Consider the following 24,597-nt stretch of genomic DNA (forward strand, 5'->3'; position numbering starts at 1 on the left):
CCAACTTCTCCCCTTTCTGAAATGCAGGTGGCTAGGCTATTATGTTGGCTTATGGCTGTGGCCCAGACCTTTCTTCGCATTCTAATTGTCCGGGGAAGCCTTTCTGGCAGGAGCACAGGTAAATCTGAGAGTGTGCCTCTGAGAACAACACTTTTGTCAGAGCAAGAACTACAAAAGCCTAGACTTAGGTTTTCAAGAAACCATAAGCTGGTTTGATGCAGCTTTCTTCCTTTGTCCTAAACTTCTCTCACCCTGGAAATCACCTGTAACTGGTTTGTAAATTACCTGCCTCTGACAGCTGAAGAAAAAGAGAGAAAAAAAACAACAAACAAATTCCAAACCCAAACAATTCTCCAAAACCTCAACCGATACCACTATGAGAGCCAAAGAGAACAAAGGAAAGGATTAAAAAAGTTGCTTTGCTTTTGATTTTAAGCATTCTTTCTTAAAAGGTGATTTTGTGTAATTCAGTCAAATAACAATAAAGCAAGTATCTTCCTAGAGATTTCTTCAAATATCCTATCCACCCAACCAGAGGCCTCATAAATCAGGAAAAGAGAAGAAAAAATGAACCCCGAAAGATATGCTAACATTAGCTGACTTGTTATTTAAACAGAATCCTAACCAGAATATATTAGCTCTTTCTTTTTCTACAAATAAACATTGATTTATTATAAAAGTAAAGTAGGCACACTACAGAAAACTGAAGAATAAAATTAAAAAAAAACTCTTTAGTTCCCATACTAAAGATATCATTTAATATTCTAGGGCATTCCTTCCATTTTTCTTCTTCTGGGAACAACTTCTAGACACATTTTGAAGTCTATGTGTATGTATACAAACATACAATTTTAGATACTGTTCTAAGGTATTGGGGATTTCTTGCTTAACAAGTTCCATTATATTATTATTATTCCTTTTGTCATTTGTGGGGTTTGAACTCTGGGTCTGGGAGCTGTCCTTGAGCTCTTCAGCTTAAGGCTAGCACTCCACTTGAGCCACAGCGCCATTTCTGGTTTTCTGGTGGTTAATTGGAGATAAGAAGCTCACGGACTTTCTTGCATGGGCTGGCTTTGAACTGCAATCCTCAGAGCTCAGCCTCCTGAGTAGCTAGGATTACAGGTGTAAGTCACTGACACCGGCTCCCTTATATTATTATACAATTTCTGTACTTTTTTTTTAACAATTGTTTTAATAATCTAATGAGGTATAAATTCTAAAATTTAGCTAACCTTTCCTCTACTGGTGGATAAATATTTACTCCTAATCAAGCTTACTCAAATCCTTCATCACCACTGTGTATATATTTTCTTTGTTTCTTATTATTTCTGCAGAACATGTTATAGAAAGGAACCACAGGTTAAAAACAGCAATGGGCTGGATGACTGTGGCTCATCCCTGTAATCCTAGCTGAGATTGGAGCATTGCCGTTTAAAGCCAGCCTGGACAGCAAAGTCCTTTTATCTCCAGGGCCCAGGCACTGTCCCTGAGCTCAAGCTCCAGAAGTAGCAAAAACCAACAACAAAAACCAACAATGATATTTCAAGTGTTTAGATTCCAACATGTTTGAGTTGTAACTTATGATCTGGATGGGTCTGAAGAGTGGGAATTTAACTTTTTCTTTTCCCCTGTGGGTATGTGGTATTGGGGGTAGAATTTAAAGCCCCATGCTTCATAAGTAGGTGTTACCCTTGAAACATCTCTTCAGCCCTTTTTCGGAGTGGATTATTTTCAGGGTAGGATCTTGCTTTATGTCAGGATAGCCTGAATTTTGATCATTTCATAGATTTTAGAAAATCTATTTCATAGATTTTAAAACCATTTTGATATTCTAAAGGTGCCATTAGCAATCTATGAAAATGCCTATTGAGTTATTTGTAGATTAAACAGAAATTAGAGAACAGGTTGTAGAAAAAAAGGATACTATTTGTACAAGGAAAGAGCTCATAGGTAAAGGTTTAGCTTCCATGGGGGTTTTCCCAAAAGAGAGGCGAGGAAAAAGGTATTGTAAAATGAATGAGAAGGAATAGAAGCTTAACTATCTCCCTGATTCTTTCTCTTTCTTTCTTTCTTTCTTCCTTCCTTCCTTCCTTCCTTCCTTCCTTCCTTCCTTCCTTCCTTCCTTTCTTTTTTTGCCAGTCCTGAGGCTTAAACTCAGGGCCTTAGCACTGTCCCTGAGCTCCTTTTGCTCAAGGCTAGTGCTCTACCACTTGAGCCACAGCACCATTTCCAGCCTTTTCTGTGATTTAATTGGAGCTAAGAGTCTCATAGACTTTCCTGCCCCGGATGGCTTCAAACTGGGTTCCTCAGATCTCAGCCTCATGAGTAGCTAGGATTACAGGGATGAGCTGGCAGCCCCCAGCCATTTCTAAAGCTTCTTTTCTCCATATAAGAAATGACTGAAACTTAGATCCTTAGAGTGGTATGGGAGTGAATGTCCTCTCCCTCTCTGTGAAGCAAATTGGTTCATTTTTGATTCATGGTGTGACTTAGAGAGACAACAGCAGCATCCAGGAATTAAAGATGAGCTTCTTTCTTGATCAGATCTGATACAGCTCTAAATCTTAGCCATGTGAAACATCGTAGCCATGTGAATGAAAATTGTGTGTGAGGTGGGAACATCTCCAGAAACCCATGTTCATGTGGGAAGAATTGTTGTTGTTTTAATAAAGAGAGATGGTGTCATAGAATAGAGATGAAGTAGTGCCTACCCATCCACACTGTGATGTAAGGGGACCACCCATCTCAATAGAGTTCCCAAATAGTTGCGACTCTGTGTCACAGCAAGGTCAGCAAGAGAGGAGAGAGGTGCTGAGAAAAGGAGTCACACGAAGAAATGCCTGCAATTTCCCCAAAATTGTGCTGGACAAAAATATAAAAGATAAAATAAAACTAAATAACTAGATATAACAACTCTTTGAAATTTTCTAAATATATGCCATTTGAAGCAAAATGTATAGCATGATATGGCTATACATGTACATGCTATTTATATCTATATCTACATAGCTAGGAATATTGTAGATCATTGAATTATAACTTGTTAGCATTCTCTCCACCTCAGGTCCTCAACCCCTCCCACTACATTTCCTGGGGCAGCTTGGAGGCACCCAGTTCCACACTGACCTAGAGATATAATTGGGCACTTTCACTTTCCCCCCAGACCTACTTGCCTCCCCTCTAGCCCCAGAGTTACAAGCTACCACCTGGATTCATTGCAGATGCCAAATAGCACCCTCTCCCATGGGAGATACGGCCCCACTAATAAACCTCCTTCCCCTGTCCGTGACTGACTCTGCATGGTCCCCTGGGATGTCAGAGGCGGATTCTTTCATAACTTATAATTCTACAGAGAGCAAAGAGACTTGAAGGGAAAGTAAAGTTTCTTTTTGTGGCTCTGGACCACCAGCTCTACCAAATCCATTTAAACTGGCAAAATGTAAACACTATTTGATCATACTAGTGATTAAATAATTCTGTATTTTCATTGCAGTGGGGGTTATAGGATTCTTTGCAAGTGATATAAATATGAACTATTTATATCCACTGTCAATGTCATTGTTTTAGGTTTAGTACTGAATTACCATCATTCAGAAGACAGTTGTTGGGGGGGAACTGAATGAAGGTTACGAGTTATACCATCTTTGTAACTTCCTATAAACTCACACTTACTCTTCCCTCCCTCTCTCCCTCTTTTCTTCCCTTCCCTTCCCTTCCCCTTCCTTCCTTCCTTCCTTCCTTCCTTCCTTCCTTCCTTCCTTCCTTCCTTCCTTCCTTCCTTCCTTCCTTCCTTCCTTCCTTCCTTCCTTCCTTTCTCTCTCTCTCTCTCTCTCTCTCTCTCTCTCTCTCTCTCTCTCTCTCTCTCTCTCTCTCTCTCTTTCTCTCTTTTGTGCTGGTGCTGGGGCTTGATCTCAGGGCCCGGCCCGGTGCTGTCTCTTAGTGCTTCTGCTCAAGGCTAGCACTCTACTCCCAGCTCTACTCCCAGCTTTTTGGTGGTTGATTGGCGATAAGAGTCTCATGAGGGACTTTTCTGGCTGGGCTGGCTTAGAACTGTGATCTTCAGATCTCAGCCTCCTGAATAGCTAGGTTTACAAGCGTGAGCCACTGGCACCTGACTTTCTCTTCCTTCTTTCTTTTTTGAATATTAAAAAAAAATCTTGGGCTTGGGATATGGCCTAGTGGCTAGAGTGCCTGCCTCGTATTCATGAGGCCCTGGGTTCAATTCCCCAGCACCACATATACAGAAAATGGCCAGAAGTGGCGCTGTGGCTCAAGTGGCAGAGTGCTATCCTTGAGCAAAAAGAAGCCAGGGACAGTGCTCAGGCCCTGAGTCCAAGCCCCAGGACTGGCCAAAAAAAAAAAAAAAATCTTTAAGTAGCTGTACAAAGGACTTGCCGTTCACCAAAGCAGTTTAATGAATACAATACATCTTGATCAATGTCACCCCTTTCAACATTTTAGTCCACCCCTCCCAATCCATGTTGATTGTGGGGCTTGAACTCAGGGCCTGGTGCTCTCCCTAATCCTTTTGCACAAGGCTAGTACTCCACCACTTGGAGCTACAATTCTACTTCCAGTTTTGTTTTTAGTGGATTGGAGGTAAGAGTCTCATGGGGAGGGGGAGGAGGAGGAGAGAGGGAAGGGGGGCTTTTGCCAGGGTTGGCTTTGAACTGCAATTCTCAGCCTCCTGAGTAGCTGGGACTACAGGTGTGAGCCACTGTCACCTCGTGTGTGTGTGTGTGTGTGTGTGTGTGTGTGTGTGTGTGTGTTTAAATTTTTGAGACAGGGCCTCACTATTGTAGCACAGGGTGCTCTTGAATTCCTAATCCTCCTACCTTACCCTGTGATGTGCTGAGATTACAGGTATGAACTATTATGCCTGGGTTCACTACAGTTATTTCTCAGGAAAAAGTCTGAAACAAAAGATAATAGAAAAAAGAAAATGACAAAAACAAACTTTAAAGTCTCATGATTTTTGATATGGTCAACATTTTAGTTTTTCTTCAAAAAACTTTAAAAAGAAAAATAGGTAATAAAATAACAATAGTAGATAAAAAAGAAATGGAAAGTTCATTTTAAACAGATACAGGATGGTAATTCTACACAGGACTTCAATACAAGTTTAATGCATCTCTAAAGCATGGATCTATCTAGCTAAGCATTAGTGATTTTAACAATATTACACATCTCCTTGAAACCATAAAATATTCTAGGGATAAGAACAAATTACATTTTAACAGTGTGTCATATTTCTAGAGATAGCTTAAACTAGTTTTTGTCTTTTGTAAGTTAGAAGTTTTAAGAAATAGTGTCCTCAGTAATAATAATAACTCAAAAATGTGAATAAGAACATAAATTTTTTTGTATGTTTGTGGAATTTGCATGGACATCAGCAGGTGACAAAGAAAGAAATCAGAGGGTTCATGGCTATAGGATCATTGATTGGTCATTAAAATAAATTCCAGAATGTTTCAGATGCCAATAAATTAGAATCATGGCACTGTTTGTTTTGGTCTCCTTGGTTTTAAAGACTCTTGGCAGTGGACTCTTGGCCTGGAAAGAGTGATAAAAAGTCATGGCAGGAGGAATAACAAAAATACAAGGCCAGAGAAACCCCTATCAATTTTATTAGCCACAAAACAGAATCTGCCACCAGCTTAGTTTTCCACATGAGTTGGCAAAATTATTTTTCTCAATTCAGTGTTGTCTGATACTAGATCTAGGAACTGTATGTCTCATCTTTTAAATCCATCACAATGTCAAAATGAAATAGCTTACTATGAAATTTTAAACCCAGAGAATTTTCTTTTCCTCAGACTTTTGTTTCTTTATTTAAATTTCTATTTTTTACATCTTCAATTTAGTTTCCAATTTTAGTGTTTGTTTGTTTGTTGGTTTTGGTCCACCGTGGTGACTGAACTCAGGGCCTGGGCACTGTGCTTGAGCTTTTTTGCTTAAGGATAGTGCTCTTCCACTTTGAACTCAGGGCCTGGGCACTGACCCTAAGCTTCTTTTGCTCAAGGCTAGCACTCTACCACTTGAGCCCCAACACCACTTCCGGCTTTTTCTGTTTATGTGGTACTGAAGCCTAGGGCTTCATACATACTAGGCAAGCACTCTACCACTAAGCCACATGCCCAGCCCCAAAGTGTAGAAGGTTTTTTGTTTTTTTTTTGGGGGGGTGGGGAGGGGGAGGAATAATGCAATTTGAACCCAGGACCTCTTACTTGCTAGGTAGGTGTTCTACAACTTGAACCATACCTCTAGCCCTAGAGTTTGGTTTTAAATAGATATTTTACAGGCAAACTAATATAAGATACCATGTCATTAAATAAATGTCAGAATGTTTCAGATGCCAATACAATATGTGAACAAAACATTTTCTTTAAAAAAGGATTTTTTAAAAAAGAAACTATTGTGAAAAATGCAGATTTCAAACATGGCAGGAGCCAAAAGAGTATTCCTGAGAGAAAAGCATAAAAGAAAAAGCTTTTGGGCTTCTCGCTCCACAAACAGAGTTGTGTTAACTTATTTGATAGTTGTTATACTTTTCAAGACTTTTTTGATAGTTTCAAAAATAATTTAAGAGTATTTGCTAGCTGTAGAACTTGATCAAGTTGTATAAGCTATTGTTTTAATCATTATTGATTTTACCAGATGATGAAGACAATATCGAATACATATCACAGTGTTCATTAGGGTTCAATGAGATAAACTATTCAGCCAGTTCACAATGTCTGTCAGTTATTAAGAGCTCAAACGTTAGTTCTTATCATTATTAGTAATAAAGGAAGCCTGGTGGAGAGATTTAAAATCAAAGTTAAGGAAGAGGCATTCTGATTTGTATTTTATATAGTACTTCCTTGTTTATCTCATTTACAGGGGCCCTTTCCCTACTGGGCAGATAACCACTATCTCTTCCCCTCCACTCCCCTCCCTCTCCCTCCCCTCTTCCTTCCCTCCCTCCATCCCTCCTTCCTTTTGTCTGAGCCTCCCAGGTTGAGGGTAAGTAGGTATTTCCAGTTCTTCTTGAAAAGATTCAAAGAAGGACTAGGAACTTAATCAGGTAATATCCAAATATTTATGGTTTGACTTTTATCTTGATTAGAAAACAAAAGCACTTTGTTTAAAGGCTTCTGATGGCTACCTATCCTTTGGACTTTTGTACCTTTCCCCCATTTCCTTATGAAAAGGACCTATTAATTAACCTGGGTTCTGGTAGAAAGAAATGAACTTTCTATGAACTCTTAAGAATTCTCCTAAAGTGGGCAGTCAGGCTGGTAAGAGAAGCAGCATTACAATCTTCTTTTACTGCTGTCTAGGTAATTACTGTGTCCTCCTTCTGATGGTTTGCCTTTCCTCCTCCCATCCCCTATCCCTACGCCTTAGTCCTCCTTTTCCCGCCCTGACCCTTCCCTTCTCATCACTTTTCTTCCTTCACTCCTTTCCTTCCTTTCTTTTATAGAGAAAATCTCAGCTTGTTTAACAGCACAGGCTGCTTTCAGACTTATGAAACCAAAACAAGGGACCGTTGTGGGGAAAATTATACCTAATAATAGCAGCTTGCACAAATGAGGACTATGTTTCAGGTTCAAGGTAGTTTTAGGGAAAAAAGTGGAACATACTGAGTGTTCATTGGTCAGGTCTGGCCAGTGCCCTCATTGGCTGTTGAGAGGTGTCAGATTGACACCATCTCAGATTAGTTAAAGAGAACAGAAGCTGACTCCATCTTCACTAAGATCTCCCCCTCCCTATCCAGGGAAGTGTCCCTTCGCTGTGATAAGATTGTGTAAACTCCTTGACCATCTGAGTTGTGGAAGGTTCCAGGTTAAACCTGTGCCCTCCCATGAGTAGGCATTGTAATGCCCAGATTTTAAGGCCCCCAAAGACAACCATCAGAGTCCACAGCTGAAAACAGCCCCAGACTCAGACTCAGGCACGAACTCACTTCGTGTCTGACCAGATGGCTGAAAACAGCCCCAGATTACAGACTCAGACTCAGGCACGAACTCTCACTTCGTGTCTGAGAACACAGACACAGATTCAGACAATGACACAGAGACAGACAGAGCTAGCTCACTTACCGATAGGCTTTCAGTGACCCGTTGACTTGGCATCTGGTGGGTCTGGGGGTTTCCCGGTCAGGGAACCAAATGTAATGCCCAGATTTTAAGGCCCCCAAAGACAACCATCAGAGTCCACAGTCAAAGCCAAACCGCAAGGGTCGTTTTATTGCAAGTTCGAACCCGGTGTCCCCCCCCCCCCCCCCCCCCCCCGCGAACTCATTGCCAGTGATGCTGAGAGGCCCTGAGCACAATTCCAGTACAGCTTTTATAGACAAGTACAGGGAAGATGAGGAAGACCCCCGGTTACAAGTACCCGATTGGTTGACATTTGCCCTAGTTTACCGGTTGCCTCAGGATTGGCCTGGGTCTTCCCGCCAAAGCATGGGTCAGACGGCCTTAACCCTGGGGGTGGGCCTCCAGGAGTGGTCACATAGCCACATTCCTGGAGCCAGGCGGTTCCTATCTCGGGCTGGGGTCTGAGAGCTGACACTTAGTTATGTCCAACCTTGAGTGGGCTTCGGGCGCGGACAATTAATCACGTCCCAGGCCAGATGGCCATTATCTCCTGCTCGGATTCGAGTAGGTACAGAGTTCACAGAGGGTGTGGGGGGTTACAGAGTAGCTATAGGAAGACTGCTGGTATTTTTCCACTTCCCCATGGGTTAGCAAGCAAAGGTACAGAAACATAATAGCTGTTAATGGTCACAATTTTATTCTCTACGCTCTTCAGGCATATCCGCCTGCATCATGTGAGCCCCTCCAAATCTGTGCGCCAAGTCTAACTAACATGATAGATTGGTTCAAACAGTTGCTATGAGACAGACTGTAACTCCATTGGCCACCTGTGTGTGACCTGGCATGCTCTGTAAGTGTTGTAACCTCGTTGGCCACCTGTGTGTGGCAGGCTTCACCATGTGGTCTTTGCCTTTATAACGTGACCCTGAGCGTGGCCAGGGGTGTCTGCTTTTTACGGTTGCAGTTCCAGCTCCGGAGTCTGGGCCGTAACCCTGGCCGGTCAGTATACTTTTTGCTTCCCCAATAAAGCCATCCTTTTACTTGAGACTGTCTCTGAGTGGTGGACTCTTGGAGGGATGGGAGATTCCCTCTCCCCCCTTGGTCCTATTACATTGTGGTCCCCTCCCTTGGAGGGACTCCATTACATTCAGAGATGCAAAAGGAGAGATATATGTCAGATTTCACTAAACCAGGAAAGTATACATAACCTGTGTTCGTAGGGAAAATGATTTAATGTAGAGCAAAGGCATTCCTGAGTTCCATGGACGAATGGTGCATCCTTTCAAGAATAGGCAAGTCCTGTGAGAAAACTGGTCTGTGTTACTTTGCATATGAAACTGTGTTTGTTCCAATGTAAGAAGGAAACTAGTATTAGAAGAGAACAAACCAATATGAGACCATGTGAGAGATCAAAGAAAACTCTGTGTGTGTGTGTGTGTGAGAGAGAGAGAGAGAGAAAGAGAGAGAAGCACACAGGAGTGGGGCAGAGTGTTAGAATGAAGAGCAAAGTGGCTTATAAAAGGATGGATTTTTAAAAGAAAGAACAAATCTATGGTATAGAGAAACTATGAAAAGTAATTTTAGAACTTTTTTGGGGTGCCAGCTTTCTGGCTTTTTTGGGTAGTTAATTGGAGATAAGAGTCTCATGGATTTTCCCACTCCAGCTGGCTTTGATCCACAATCCTCAGATGTCAGCCTCTTGAGGAGCTAGGATCATCAGTGCCCAGCATTTAATTTTGCAACTTTAAAATTTGTAGCTCTAAATATTGGCTATAATGGTTTCGTACTTAAACGGTTTGTTTTGGCAAGACCATAAAGATCATATAGCACACTGCTTAGCAAATACTTGGTCTCATGATTAAGAGTGAAGTTAACAGCTTCCTGTGTAACAGTCTGGCATATTATACTTCAACACCCCCAGGGGCCTTCACTAGAAGCAATCCCATCTTCCTGCCCCTCAACCCCCACCCCCCCAGTCCTTCAGAGGGCAATGGAGCCTAGAGCTTCTGCCCATCAGGTAGAGGAGGCCTAGTTTTCATGAATAAGACTCGTACAGCCCAAGGAAAGGGTATAAATTACATCTGTGCAGTTTTTCCTCACTGCTTTGGATAATCTTCCACATAGGGCCTCCGTGGGAGGCCTCCAGGTAAAGCCAGATTCAGCTCAGATTCTAAGTGGAACGACACAGGACAGACATCCTTCAACGTCCTACTCATCCCCTGGTAGGATTTTAGCAAAAAGTACAAATACTTCTGAAGAAAAAGCATTTCCTGAGATGGGAAAGGGATTATTTCCAGGATATTGAAAAAAATACTAATACCACCCCCCCAAACCAAACAACCCACCACAACAAATAAGCATTTAACATGTTTTTCAACAGCTGTGTAAGAGAAAACCAAATTTGGCCACCTGGCTCGAATATTTATGGACTCTATGCCCCTCATGGGGTTGAGATAGCTACACAAAGGACAAGGGCAAGGGGAAATTGTTACGAAAGAAAAGTTCCTCCTCCAAAATGTGTTCAGTAATCCCCAGAATCAACTCAGATGTCAGACAATCTGTCAGAGCAAAAATCACAGGACTCCCTGTTAGCTGTCCTAATTTGGAGGTCACACAGCTAAGTCATACATTGCTAGCTTTCTGGAAACAACATACCTGATGTGTGTGGGTTATGATAACAGTTGCTGAGGTTACTTCACAGGAATTTAAAGTCTGAGTTTGCTAATAATACTGACTCATTGCAACTATTTGATGGATGACTTAAAACTGAATAAAAAGCTTGGCATCTCTGTCTATATTTTGTCTACTTTCTTTCTGCCTCAGCCTTTCAGTCTACTTACTTCTGCATGTAGACATGTTGGTAATTTGAGAAACATTTCACTCAAGACCATAACAGAGGGTTCACTTGTATCCTAATCCTTGGACTTTCTCACAGCTCAAGCACCTATACCTCCTTATCTTTATTATAAATCCCGAATTAAACCAAGAAGCCAAGGACATTTATGCAAGACAATACAGAAGTAACCGGCTGTTGACAGTTCCTGGGTTATGCCACTGATGTTAGCTTTGGAAACTCAAGGACAAAATACTTGTACACAAATTGGAAAACATCTTTTGAAACCATGCACAGAACAATAGGAAACTACTAACCTTTAGTCCCCTTCCCCCCAAAATAATAAAGCCAATTAAAAGTCAATGGAAGCTTCCTCAGTTCAAGGGAGTGTCCTTGTCACTTTTGGCGGGAGGTGACTTCTTTCATCTTGAGTTAAAGTCCCAGTAAAGGAATTTTGAACTATGTAAAGTAACTAGTAAAGAACCTTTTATACTATGAACTTATTCTCCTTTCTACAGGTTCCATGCCACAGAGCCCATCACTCACTAGCATTTCCCATCCAACATTTAGGATCCTTATACTACAAAATTGTTCATCTGAAATACAAATTTAATTGGGAAAATTGAATGTTACTTTGCCAATAATATTTTCTGAACTCTGAGAGTTTCCAGAGATTCTGGGAAGAATCTTAGGAAGGTCAGAGGGCAGAAGAGTCTGGACTGAGAATTGCACGGGAATGGTAAATAATTGTCTCCTAGTGACTAAAACACTAAATCCCCCAGGAGGGCAGGGCAAAGCCACTCAGAATCTCCTCCTCTTTCATCTCCAGCTCTGTTCCCTGGGGCAGGAAGGTGTCAGCCTATGGCTCATTCCCAGCTGCTCTGCTGAGAGCTCCCACGGGCCCTCAGTGGGGCAGGCTCGGAGTTTTGTGTATTTCAGTAGAGATTTCAGTTGGCAGGCAATAGGATCATTGGAGAGGAATGGCTCAGACATTGGGGAAGGGTTGTCAGGGGCTCAGGGATTGGGGAAGTGGGAAACACCAAGACAGTGATTCACTGCAAGCACAAAGCAGGTCTTCAGAGCTACATTGTACTACATGAAGGCAAACACACAAATCATGCCATGGGTGACTTTTTAAAAAAAGATTTTGTTATTCATAAATCAGTTCTTAATTTAGTAATAGTATCTTGGACTGTCCTTCGAGAATTTCCCAGTGAGCAAAACGCGTATCCAGTTTCTCTGGGCTGGACATGACCAGCCAGGGTCTTGGCTGCTGGGCTCCTTGCTGCGGCTAGAAGCATCTCTTTTTCCACTCCTTGGGAAGTATGTGTGTGTGCGCTTATGTGTGGTATGGGAGGTGTTATTAGTGTAGGAGTCAGAAATGGACTCCCTTTATTCACCTCTAAAGAGTAAAACAGTTGCTACTTCAGTACAACATCTCTAGTTAACTCAAAACCTGCAACAATTCTAGGCTGAATGATACTGATATTTTTCTAATTTTATTTAGATTTTTTTTGAGATACATAGCATAGGCTTATCATAAGCTCAAGATTCTCCTGCCTCAGCCTCTTGAGGGCTACATTACAACTGTATGTTCTCATACCCAGCAATTTTTACTAACACCTGAGGCTGTTGGAACTAAAATCGAATAATATATATTTCCAACTCCAGGCTCTTATTTCTAATTTATTTAGTGTTATTTTATTTTAATTCTAGTTTGATGATCTAGTAGAATGACTGTTGCAATTTTGCTGAATTTGCAAAATTCAGCAAAATTTGCAATTTTGTTTCGAAATGAGAGAATTTTTTTTCCCCTTGGAACCCAATTGTCTTACTTATATAGTTATACAGAACTCACGGCTCTATTTATGTCCAGGTCAATGTCATGGAAACTAGTTAAGCTCTTCTGTGGGTTGGTACCTAAAGCTCCACTGATAGCAACACAATTTAAAGGGGAAAAAGAGATGATGTAAATATGATCAGAGATTAAAAAAACTATATAATGAAATCAATCTGCTTTTGTGTTGTAAGGGTAAAAGGTAATAAAATATTCAATCATCACTGAGGGGTCATGCATCTGTTCTTTCCGATTTTCTGGAATCTTCTGGAGGCAGTCTTGGAATTTAAAAAGCCATCCAACCCTGTGATTCGCAGGAAGCTGGCTATCTGCTTCCTCTACACTCCTAAAAGCCAGAGCCTTCTCAGTGGGAGCAGAGGTGGGCTGGGATTGCGGTGGGAAGGGAAGGTGGTGCGCTCGCGTGGTGGGGTGGGGACAGGAGCAAGGTGGGAAGCAATGCGCTCTCTCTAGGGCATGGGTGGTGTTTGTTACTGGAAACTTAGTGTGATGCCCGCGAGGGCCCGGTGTTCGAGGCCGGCCGTGCGGAGCTCGCCCTGCGCCAGGTGGGCCCACTCACCGGTGCTGCTCTGGATGGTCCGCACGGTGGTGGTGGTGCGCGGTGGGGAGGAGGAGCGCAGAGACACGCATTCGTCATCCTGGGAGCAGCCCTTCTCGATGGCCCGCACGTAGCTGTGGCTGCGCATGCGGAAGCAGCCGGGCACGGGCAGGTCCAGCGCTTCCACCGCCTGCGACTCCAGCTCGCTGAACACCGACTCGCACACGGACTCGAACTGCCCGTTCACCTCCATCTCGCTCACCTGCGGGCGACGCGGGCAAGCGCGCGGTTAGTTCACGGGGGTCGGGGGTGGGGGTAGGGGGTAGGCCTGGCCCAACACCCCGCAATTTCAGTTCCCAGAAGAAAAGGCCGCCTCCGACGGCATGAAACCCAAACTCCCGCTATTTCCTTTATGTTACAGATGATAACGGAATGGCATCCAGCTAACGAGGCCCTAAAACGAATTGAATGGCTGCTTCCCCAGGGCTTGAACTCAGGGCCTGGGCATGGTCACTTAGCTTTGCCACTCAGGCCCGAGGCTCTGCCAGGTGAGCCTTTAGGTGATTAATTGGAGATGAGTCTCCTGGACTTGCCACGTGCAGATCTCAGCCTCCCGAGGTGGCCAGGTTACAAGGTTACAGCCACCGGGCCTGGCTGTAACCACATCTTCAAGGACCAGAGTTTTGTGTAAGAAGCCCTATGGCAAGGCATGCCCCAGGAAGAAAGATGGAAATTTTCTTTTGTACCTCCCCCGCCTCCCCTGTTTCCCTCCTCCTCCCCTCCTCCCCTCCTCCTTCCCTGACCCCTCCTCCTCCCCTCCTCCTTCTCTGACCCCTCCTCCTCCTCTCCTGTCACTGAAGTTGAAACCCAAGGCCTCCGTGTGTTAGGCAAGTGCTCTGTCCTTAAGACGCACCCAGGCCTCTTTATTTTTACGAGACAAGCACTCTTGCCACTAGGCCACGTTCCCAGCCCCTCTTTATTTTTAAACAGGAATTTTATCAATCCATGATCTGAGTAGTCCATATATTTCAAGATAATTTATTTTCAGCAGCTAGTATCTTAAAATGAGTGGTTTTATATTTTTTGTTTTTTTAAAAAAAATATTGTAAAGGTGATGTATAGAAGGGTTATAGTTATATAATACTCCCTTTTTTTTTTTTTGGAAGTGACTAGTTTGTTAAGTAGTTTCAATGTTGACCGGAGCTCCTTTGTAGAGTGAGGAAACATACACTATATTTTCTGGTAAGATACATGCAGCTGAAAAATAAACTAAATCCACACACGTCAAAATCGTCAAAAGCACTATCTAGATTTGCTTTCCAAAACTACTTACAGGTTTTTCTCTTCCTTATAAAAAGATGATATGGACCACAAATTGCTTGAGTGAGTCTAGAAAAATCTTTGTAGTGGAGCCGTGTATGTATGTGTGTGTGTGTGTGTGCATACACACATGTGTGTCTGTGAGTTTTCATTGGTTTATTTTCCTCCGTATATAACTCACAGTGGGTCACACCATGCCCCACTGGATGTATTCAAATTATTATCTCTCTTTATATAGTTAACTAAATGAGTTAACTAATTTGAATTTTCTGTTAGTATCCTCTGGGACTTCTTATCTCCATTTTTCTTAATGTTTAATTCATGAGTAATAGAGACTTTAATTGATTAAATTATAACCAAATTTAGAACCTGTACCTAAAATATGACAATTTTTTTACTCTCATCTTGTGATATCTAAAGATGTGCTCACTCCAGTAAACCTTCATCAAACTGACCAATTACCTTTATATAAATGGAAATAAATTTGCATTTTTAATAGCCTTTACAGTTTAAAAATAGTATTTTACTTATCTAATTTAATGTGATCTGCACATTTTCAAAGTAAATACCCATATGCATCTGTATTAATCTATATAGCTCTATTAGCTAGGTGCTGAAGGCTCATGCCATGAACCTAGCTACTTAAGAGGCTGAGATCACAAAGACTGTTTCTAGGATAAGTCAGGCAGAAAAACCTGCTAAATTCTGCCTCCAAACAAACCAGCAAAGAAATGGGCTGGCAAGGCTCAAGTGGCACAGTACCGCCAAGCTAAGCAAGGATACAGTTAAAGCCCCAAAGCCTCAGCACACGCGCATGTGCACACACACACACACACTCATATGTTTATTTATTAAGAATTATATGGGCATATATTTAGAGATAAAGATACAAGGTATCAGCAAGTAATATCAAATGGAACGAAGGAAAGAAATAGTAGAGGAAATGAACAATGAATGTGAATCTCAGTTAAGGGTTTATTTATAAGTAATTCTTTTTGTAAACTAAATGATATAGTATAGGCACACCCACATAATTTATTAGATTTTCTCATTTTGATTGACATACAAAACATTATAAAGAACTACAAAATAGCTATCCCTGTCTGGATTAAAAATGTTAAACTTGGGGGCTGGGGATATGGCCTAGTGGCAAGAGTGCCTGCCTCATATACATGAGGCCCTGGGTTCGATTCCCCAGCACCACATATACAGAAAATGGCCAGAAGTGGCGCTGTGGCTCAAGTGGCAGAGTGCTAGCCTTGAGCAAAAAGAAGCCAGGGACAGTGCTCAGGCCCTGAGTCCAACACCAGGACTGGCAAAAAAAAAAAAAACAACCAAAAAAAAATGTTAAACTTGGGTGTGTTTCCTTAATTTATCTTAAATATAATTCTGAAAGTTGCTTGCTTTTCACTTAATCATTAAGGTTATACATATTCTTAACAGGATTGTTCTTACATAGATACAGAAAACCAAAATGAAACAAATGTACAACTTAACAAATCCCAATAAGACAAAGGCCACTAGAAACACCACCCAGATCAATAAGTGGAAAAATTCAGGCACCCCTAATAGCCATCCACATGACTATCGTCATCACAGCTCTTACCTCCAATAGTAAGTACTACCTCTACAATTTATTGCAAACCCCATTGCCTTTCTTTATAGTTGTTTTCATCACCTGAATGTGTATCCTTGCACTCTAGTTTAGTCTTATCCATTAAAACCAGTCTGTTATCTTTTAATGTACTTTTAACTTCCTTTCTCCCTTCCTTTCTTCCTCCTTTCCTCTCTCTTCTTCCGTGCCTCCACTTTTTCCTTCCTATGTTTTTGAGACAGAGTCTTTCTGTTCAGGCTGTCCTCAACTTTGCAGCCCTCCTAGTGCAGCCTTCTGAGTGCTGAGATTACAAGTGTGCACCCCTAGGCCCAACCATAAACATTTCTTCATACTGCATTTTAATTTTTGAAGAATCTAGATCACTTAGTCCACAGATTTTTCCCACAGTCTGTATTTTCTTGACTTCTTACTCATGGTGAAACTTGGTAAGTGCTTCTATTTTTCATATTTCCTAAAAAATTCAAGTTGTGTTTTTAACCTGACCTGACTCAGGGTCAATCTTTTTGGCATGATTAAAGATCGTGTTTTTTTCATCAAAGAGCACATTATGTCTGGCTTGTCTCTTTTTTATATTGTTAATATCTAAATCTGTTCATTCATTGAGGGTGGAAAAATGGCAATATCTTACAACTTTCACAGTTACTAGTGGGCATATTTTAATCAAGAAATGTTTTCTCTTTTACATTATCTGGTGGTATAGTTCATACAGAAATGGAAGAATAAAGGCTTTATTTCTATTCTTTTTTTTTTTTTTTTTGCCAGTCTTGGGCCTTGAACTCGGGGCCTGAGCACGGTCCCTTGCTTCTTTTTGCTTAAGGCTAGCACTCTGCCGCTTGAGCCACAGCGCCACTTCTGGCTTTTTCTATATGTGGTGCTGGGGAATCAAACCCAGGGCTTCATGTATGTGAGGCAAGCACTCTACCACTAGGCCATATTCCCAGCCTCTTAATTTTTTTGAGGTAATAAATTTATTCTCTTTTACCTTCAACCATTTTTTTTTGCCAGTCCTGGGGCTTGAATTCAGGGCCTGGGTGCTTCCTTGAGCCTCTTTGTGCTCAAGGCTAGTGCTCTACCACTTAGCTACAACCCCACTTCTGGCTTTTTCTGAGTAGTTGATTGGTGAGAAAAGTCTTCTGGCCTTTCCTGACTAGGCTGGCTGGCTTTGACGAAGTGACAGTGTTCAAAAAAATGTACTTGTTACCTGACTTATGTAACTGTAACTCCTCTGTACATCACCTTTACAATAAAATGTAAATCTTTTCTTAAAAAAAAGAATGAGGCACTGTACCTGGCCACCAATGTTATCTTAACTAGTATACAAAGCAATTTCAACTTCATATATCCAGAAATTAGTCTCCTGGCTATGTTTTGGTATTTTTTTTTTTTTAAAAAAAAACATGTTTCTATAAAATAAAGAAGAAAATAAATAATGTCAATATAAATAAATAATAAGAAAACCGAACTGGTTCACACAAATAGGCATACAGATTCAATAAGGGCACTGAATACTTGAGCATCACAAAAACACTCTGAATTAACAGTAACATCCAGTGTTAGCAACTGTCTGTTGTACCATTCCTTACCTAAGTCCTGCTTTGCTAACCTGCCTAATACTCTAGAATTTTTATGATTAGACACTGCCTTGGAGTCTATATTGTGCATTTATCTTTTAAGCAACTTTACAACTGATCCCTCATCCATCTACTTCCTGACCAGTTTGCTGGTGCCAACTGCTGATGGCTCTCCAAGGATCCTCTGCTTGTGCCTCATCTACATGCAGAGAGTCCTCCCCCTGGGAGGCCATGGGCGTCAGGAGCATGCTGTGGCCAAACACGTGGTACACGCCTTGCAGGACTGGACTGAGTCTAGTCCAGCAGGGATTTACCTACCCACTTTTCTGATGTCAGTTCTCACTAAGCCCCTGTATTTAACGACTCCCGGCCATGGCTGATCTGGCAGTGCTTACCTGGCTAATGGTACTCATGGCTCGCATGTAGCTCTCATTCCTGGAGCGAAACTTGGGTGATGTGAGCAGGCCTGCAGGGTCAAGGCTATCCAGACTTCGGTTGATGGAGACTTCACTTACTGCCCTCAGGTAACTGTGACTCCGGATCTGGAGTTTGGGTGAGTGTTCATTGGAGATCCTGGAAGAGAACAATGGAAAGAGTGCATGTAGTCCTGATAAGATGTGGCACTACTGTCATTAATGAAGCACCTAAATACCACAACAGAGAATAGAGATGTCTCCTAGTAGTATTTCAGAAGATCTTTTTCTTTTAGGTTTGCATTTTGTTTTTCATCTTAAATTTTAATTAAACATTTTAAATTGACACAATAATTGGTCATCTTCCTGGGGTATTGTGTAATAGTCCAATACATATGTACAAAGTATAAATGCCAAGGAAGGATGTTCATGTATCCATTACCTCAGACATTTGTCACATCCTTGTGTTGGAAACATTCAAAGTCTTCTCTGTTAGCTCAGTTTTCATTTGAGTGTTTTCAGCCGTAGTACACAATCTCTCTATAGCACATTAGACATTATTCTTCCTATACCCAACTTACCTTTGCACCTGTTAACAATCCTCTCTCCAGCTCCCCTACTCCTCTCCCTTCCCATCCTCTGCTAACTGCTGTTGAGACTAACCTTTAACTCTTCCTCATGTAAGTAGAACAAGCAATATTTGTCTTTCTGTGCCTGGCTTAGTTCACTTAACCTGAAGTGCTCCAGATCTCATCTCATCTATCTATCATTTATGAATTATCTATCTACCTATCTTTCATTCATCTTTATTCATTCATTTATTGGTGGACACCTAGGTTAATTCCATGTCTTGGCTACTGTGAATAGTGCCACAATAAACATGGGTATATAGACATCCCTTCAACTTACTAATTTCATTTTCTTTGTGTAAATAAACAACAGAGGAATTGCTGGGTCATAAGGTAGTTTTATTTCTAGTTTTTTGAGGGACGATCATAATGTTTTTCTATAACGGTTGTATCACCTTACATATCTATTATCATAGTAAAAGAGTTCTCCATTTTTTCCCAGAAGGAAAGTCTTTTGATAGGAAATCGCTGAGATCTGATGACATTAGAGAACAACTACAATTCTTCTTCTTCTTCTTTTTTTTTTTTTTGCCAGTCCTGGGGCTTGGACTTAGGGCCTGAGCACTGTCCCTGGCTTCTTTTTTGCTCAAGGCTAGCACTCTGCCACTTGAGCCACAGTGCCATTTCTGGCTGTTTTCTGTATATGTGGTGCTGGGGAATTGAACCCAGGGCCTCATGTACACGAGGCAAGCACTCTTGCCACTAGGCCATATCCCCAGCCCATTACAATTCTTAACTGTGAAATAATTTCCCCTTTCACATTTTCCTAGGCATCCTAAGGAAGGAGATAATCTGCCTTGCACCAGAATTTTGACAAGGTTTTCCTGTGTATCTTTGTCTTGGAGCATGTTTTTACATTTTGATTTTCTAATAACAGCAAGCAGGTCTGTATCTATATCGTCTGTTTATCAAAATCAGTCAACCAGCCAATCAATCTATGTATCTAATTTTAACTTTCTTATATAATTGAGATTCAAATTTCCACCATTAAAATGTACTATCTCTAGTTTTGATTTTTAAAGACAAACCCTTGTATATGTGGAGTAGACAAGTCAGTAGAATAAAACAAGGGCTCCAGATACAGATTCAAATATGTGTTTGGATTTAGTATGTTTCAGAGATGGCAATTTACAAATGTGGAGAATGATTAGAACACTTAAGCATTTATTTCTGGGAGAAAATGGATTTCAATCATTCATTTAGATTAAAAATAATATTAAATATTTATAGTTCTCTAACATGACACAGAGATTGCACTTTATAATCTTAATTTCTATACCCCCAAAGTAAATAAATTATTTGGCTAGTATAAAAATAATTATACATTTTATGCAACGGGATTTAACAAAGAAAGGTTTCTGAAACCCATGTCAAACCTATAAGTCACTTATTAAAATATCGACAAGCAGAAAAACATACAAATATTAAACTTTTGTCCAGTCAAAGAAACCATCAACAAAATTAAGAGAGTTGTTGAGTAGAAGGAACATATTTATGCAAGGTACTACCTTGTGTATGTAACTATAACCCCTCTGTACATCACCTTGACAACAAAATAAAATAAAAGATGTGACTTTGCTCAAACACAAAAAAGTATTTGCTGTATTATGGAGCACAACATAAAGGTGGTTCTTCATATCATCCGAAGTGGGATTGCAAGTAAATAAAAATGCAATTCACCACTGCTTTGTTAAGTGGCAACTCTTTTGTACAACTTTAAAAAAATGCAATTCACTCAATAAAAATAGGTAGTTTAAAAAGAAGTAAATCACAGTAAAACAAATACATAAATTCCAAGGAAAATAAGCCTACATGTCAACAAGACTCTGAATTCTACTAATAATGAGACAAGTGTTGGCTAAAAGTACTATGTATTTACGTATCACATATTCATATAAAGCACACAGATGGATGGTAAGATATTGAAAATGCCATGGTAGTAGCAAAGTATAAAATCACATGCATTTGTGCATCTTAAATGGAATTACTAACTGTAACCGCTGAAAAACACTGTCTCAATATTTCAAAAACTTGAGAACCTGATAAGCAGCCATTTCTTTTCTACTTGTGCTGAGTCAAAGGAAACAATTCAAACAGATGTAGATATAATACCCAAAGTAATCCTCTCATGTATTTTACTATGACAAACAAACTGATGATCCTAGAAATGTTCTGTATGGGTTTTCTAAGCAATGCTCACATGACGATAGATACCTCTGCCAGGTCAAACAAATATTTTCCATGTGCTTTTTGCTGTTTTGGTCATTTATACTAAGTCACTTTATAAATTGCCCTGTCAAAAATTATATATAAACAACAAACTGCACGCTTTGCTTTAAATATTTTTTTAAAAAGTAAAAACAGAGCCTAAGTTTGAAGCATATAACAAAAAGTTATTTTGCTCTCAAAACTTGAGAGTTCAATGACAAATGCATTTCTTTGCTGTTTTGCTGTCTCAAAGTAATGGCGTTGTCAACATAAATGATGTCGCCAGTCTGAAAAGTTGTCAAGGCAGCAATGGAGGTGGCTACTTCTTAAGTGGAGTATATTCAAAAGATGAGAGAGTCCAATATTTTGAAAAATTAGTATCTCTTGGTGGAGATGGGGAATTGAGTTATCATTGCAACCATCAATCATCCTGGTCATGTTGCATGGAATCAGGCATAGTTCCAAAGTTTCAAAGTGAAAAAAAAAATCATTTAAAAGGAATGGGATAGTTCTACTTTATTGAGTCATCCAAGATAAGACAATGTCCCCTCTAGAAGCATAGTAAACATAAGGAAATGAACTCCGTTATCCAGGCAGGGGAGCTCACACAGCTACTGATAAGGAGGGAACAGCCCATACCCATGTTTCCAGCGCAGAAGTAGTCAAGAGACAGGAAAACATGATTGTTAGTTATGATATCTTTATCTCAAAACTTAGCTGAAAGGAAAGGAGGTATGTACAGTCAGAAAATGTTAAGTTGGATTATTTTTCAATGTTGGCCTATTAAAATGACATCCATCTGTTCCCACTCTCTTTCCTAAATGCCTTATGAGAGTTAACATTTTTTTTTTTTTGGCCAGTCCTGGGCCTTGGACTCAGGGCCTGAGCACTGTCCCTGGCTTCTTCCCGCTCAAGGCTAGCACTCTGCCTCTTGAGCCACAGCGCCGCTTCTGGCCGTTTTTTTCTGTATATGTGGTGCTGGGGAATCGAACCTAGGGCCTCGTGTATCCGAGGCAGGCACTCTTGCCACTAGGCTATATCCCCAGCCCTAGAGAGAATTAACATTTTTTGTAGCACATCAAAATAGAAGTGAAGTTCAGCCTTTTTGGGCATTAAGTCCCATTCTAAGTCCTTCAAATGTCCTAAAAGATGGGAAGAAGGCCTGAGGCCACTGTGTGGGTTCCATCAAAGAAAAGAAAATGCAGTAATATTCAGACAACAAAGTCTTAACCAATGTCTCAAGAGAAAAAAAAATCCACTTTTTAATATAGCATTGACAACATGCTTGGGATGGTGGGTGATTTTCTCCTCCAGAGAAGAAAACACTTTGTGATTCCAGAATGCTGAATTGAATGGGAAAATCTCTGCAGGTGGTGGGCCAATTACCACATCACCTGCACCCACTTTGCTCTCCTTTTTCAGTTTGTCTTGATTCTGACATGTTAAAAAGAATTATACATGTTAAAAAGAATATATAATTATGCTGGGCACTGGTGACTCTTGCCTATAATCCTGTCTAGCCAGGAGGTTGAGATCTGCCGATCTGATTTATCTGCCAACCCAGGCAGATAAATCCAACTTATTTCCAATCAACCAGCAGAATATTGAGTTGGAGGCAAGGGTGGGAGGCCTTGAGTGCAAGAGTTCAAGCTCCAATTTTACTACCACTGCCACCGCCCCCCACCCCACGCAAGAAAAAAAAAGAGAAAATTATTCCATAAAACCCAGAGAGTTAACTTTGCTTCATTTTAAAATGAACTCAATTTGACTGTGGTCCTGATAGTTATACAAATCATGCTCATAACCATTTATGGCTAAAACTGAAAGCTTTGATTCTTACATTTCAATGTGGAAAATAGTAGTTTGGTCAGGGACAGAACTAAGTTGTTAGTTTTAGTGCTTCAAACACAAGGTGTTTTATTGATCAGCTTTTAACTTTCTTTATAGCACCCTGCTGTGCACTAGTACTGGAGCAGATCTGAACTGGAAGAAGAATCAATAAGCCTTAAGATAGGCCAAGGGAGATCATGTAATATGAAGAACAGAAAGGAAAAAGAATGAAGAAAACCAAACAAATCCCCATGAACTAGTGGAATACCATTAAAGATATCAGCTTACAGGCAATGGTAGGTCCAGAAGGAAAAGATAAAGAAAACGCATTGATCACTAATATTTTAAGAAAATAATGGTCAAAGTCTCACCAAAATTGGTGAAAACTTTATGTATTTAACAAGGTTAACAAATATCAAGCCATATCCAAGTAAAAAAGCTTTCCAAGTCAAAAATGAAATGGAATCAGAAAGAGAAAAATGGCTCATTATATACAAGAAAAACTTGGTAAGATTCACAATGGCCTCTCATTGTACTCCATAGAAGCCAGAAGGTCCCGTGAGGAAGTATTCCAAGTGCTGAAGGAAAAATGTGGTGAACTAGTAAATTTTAACAGCAAAACCATTTTTGAAAAAGGAGAAATTAAAACATTCCCAGGTGAAAGGCTGGGATACCTTCTCTGCAATAAATGCTATAGTAAGTCCAACAGAATCAGAAGAAAAGACACCAGATAGAAACCTACATATGTGAAAAAATAAGAAAAAGAAAAAGCTAAGAACATCAGCAAAGATAATTATGTAGATAATTTTATTTATTTATTTTTCTTTTTTTGAACAATTACTTATTAATTGTCAAAGTGATGTACAGAGTGGTTACAATTTCACATGTAAGGCAGTGGGTACATTTTTGTACAATTTGTTACCTCCTCCCTCATTTTCCCCCCTCCCCCTTTCTCTCTTTCCCCATGAGTTGTTCAGTTGGTTTACACCAAATGATTTTGTAAGTATTGCTTTTGGAGTTGTTTGTCTCTCTCTCTCTCTCTCTCTTTTTTTTTTTTTTTTTTTTTTTTGCCAGTCCTGGGCCTTGGACTCAGGGCCTGAACACTGTCCCTTGCTTCTTTTTGCTCAAGGCTAGCACTCTGCCACTTGAGCCACAGCGCCACTTCTGGCCATTTTCTATATATGTGGTGCTTGGGAATCAAACCCAGGGCTTCATGTATACGAGGCAAGCACTCTTGCAACTAGGCCATATTCCCAGCCCTCGTTTGTCTTTTTATCCTTTGTCTCTTGATTTCGATATTCCCTTTCCTTTCCCTAGTTCTAATACCAGTATACACAGCATTCAGGGCACTCAGATGAGATACAGTGATAGGGACAACAACAGGAAGGGGATACAGGAGTATAATCAACAACAACAAAAAAAGCTATGGTTTCACATGGCATGTTGAAAATAATTACAACAGTGATATAACACTCATTTCCATAACACGGAGTTCATTTCACTTAGCATCATCTTATGTGTTCATAAGGGCATAGCTATTATACTCTTGTGATCCTCTGCTGTGACTAGCCTAAACCTGTACTAATCATTCCCTATGAGGGAAACCATAGAGTCCATTTTTCTTTGGGTCTGGCTCACTTCACTTAGCATTTTTTTCAACCAGGCAGGACTCACCAAGGAAAGATAACTATATACCGATTTCCC

At 40.5% G+C, this 24,597-nt stretch overlaps 1 protein-coding gene across 2 annotated transcripts in view; it reads right to left on the reverse strand.

Moving 5' to 3' along the window:
* Dlgap1 (DLG associated protein 1) overlaps positions 1-24,597 on the reverse strand; it is a 439,271-nt gene that overhangs the window by 144,125 nt on the left and 270,549 nt on the right. For both annotated transcript variants that reach the window (XM_048363238.1, XM_048363239.1), the window contains 2 exons: positions 18,209-18,386; positions 13,329-13,569 (listed from right to left, as the gene is read on the reverse strand). In XM_048363238.1, coding sequence (XP_048219195.1) covers positions 13,329-13,569; positions 18,209-18,386 — 419 coding nt within the window. The remainder of the gene's footprint in view (positions 1-13,328; positions 13,570-18,208; positions 18,387-24,597) is intronic.

Source organism: Perognathus longimembris, chromosome 15, assembly GCF_023159225.1.
Source record: "Perognathus longimembris pacificus isolate PPM17 chromosome 15, ASM2315922v1, whole genome shotgun sequence".
Classification (NCBI taxonomy): domain Eukaryota; kingdom Metazoa; phylum Chordata; class Mammalia; order Rodentia; family Heteromyidae; genus Perognathus; species Perognathus longimembris.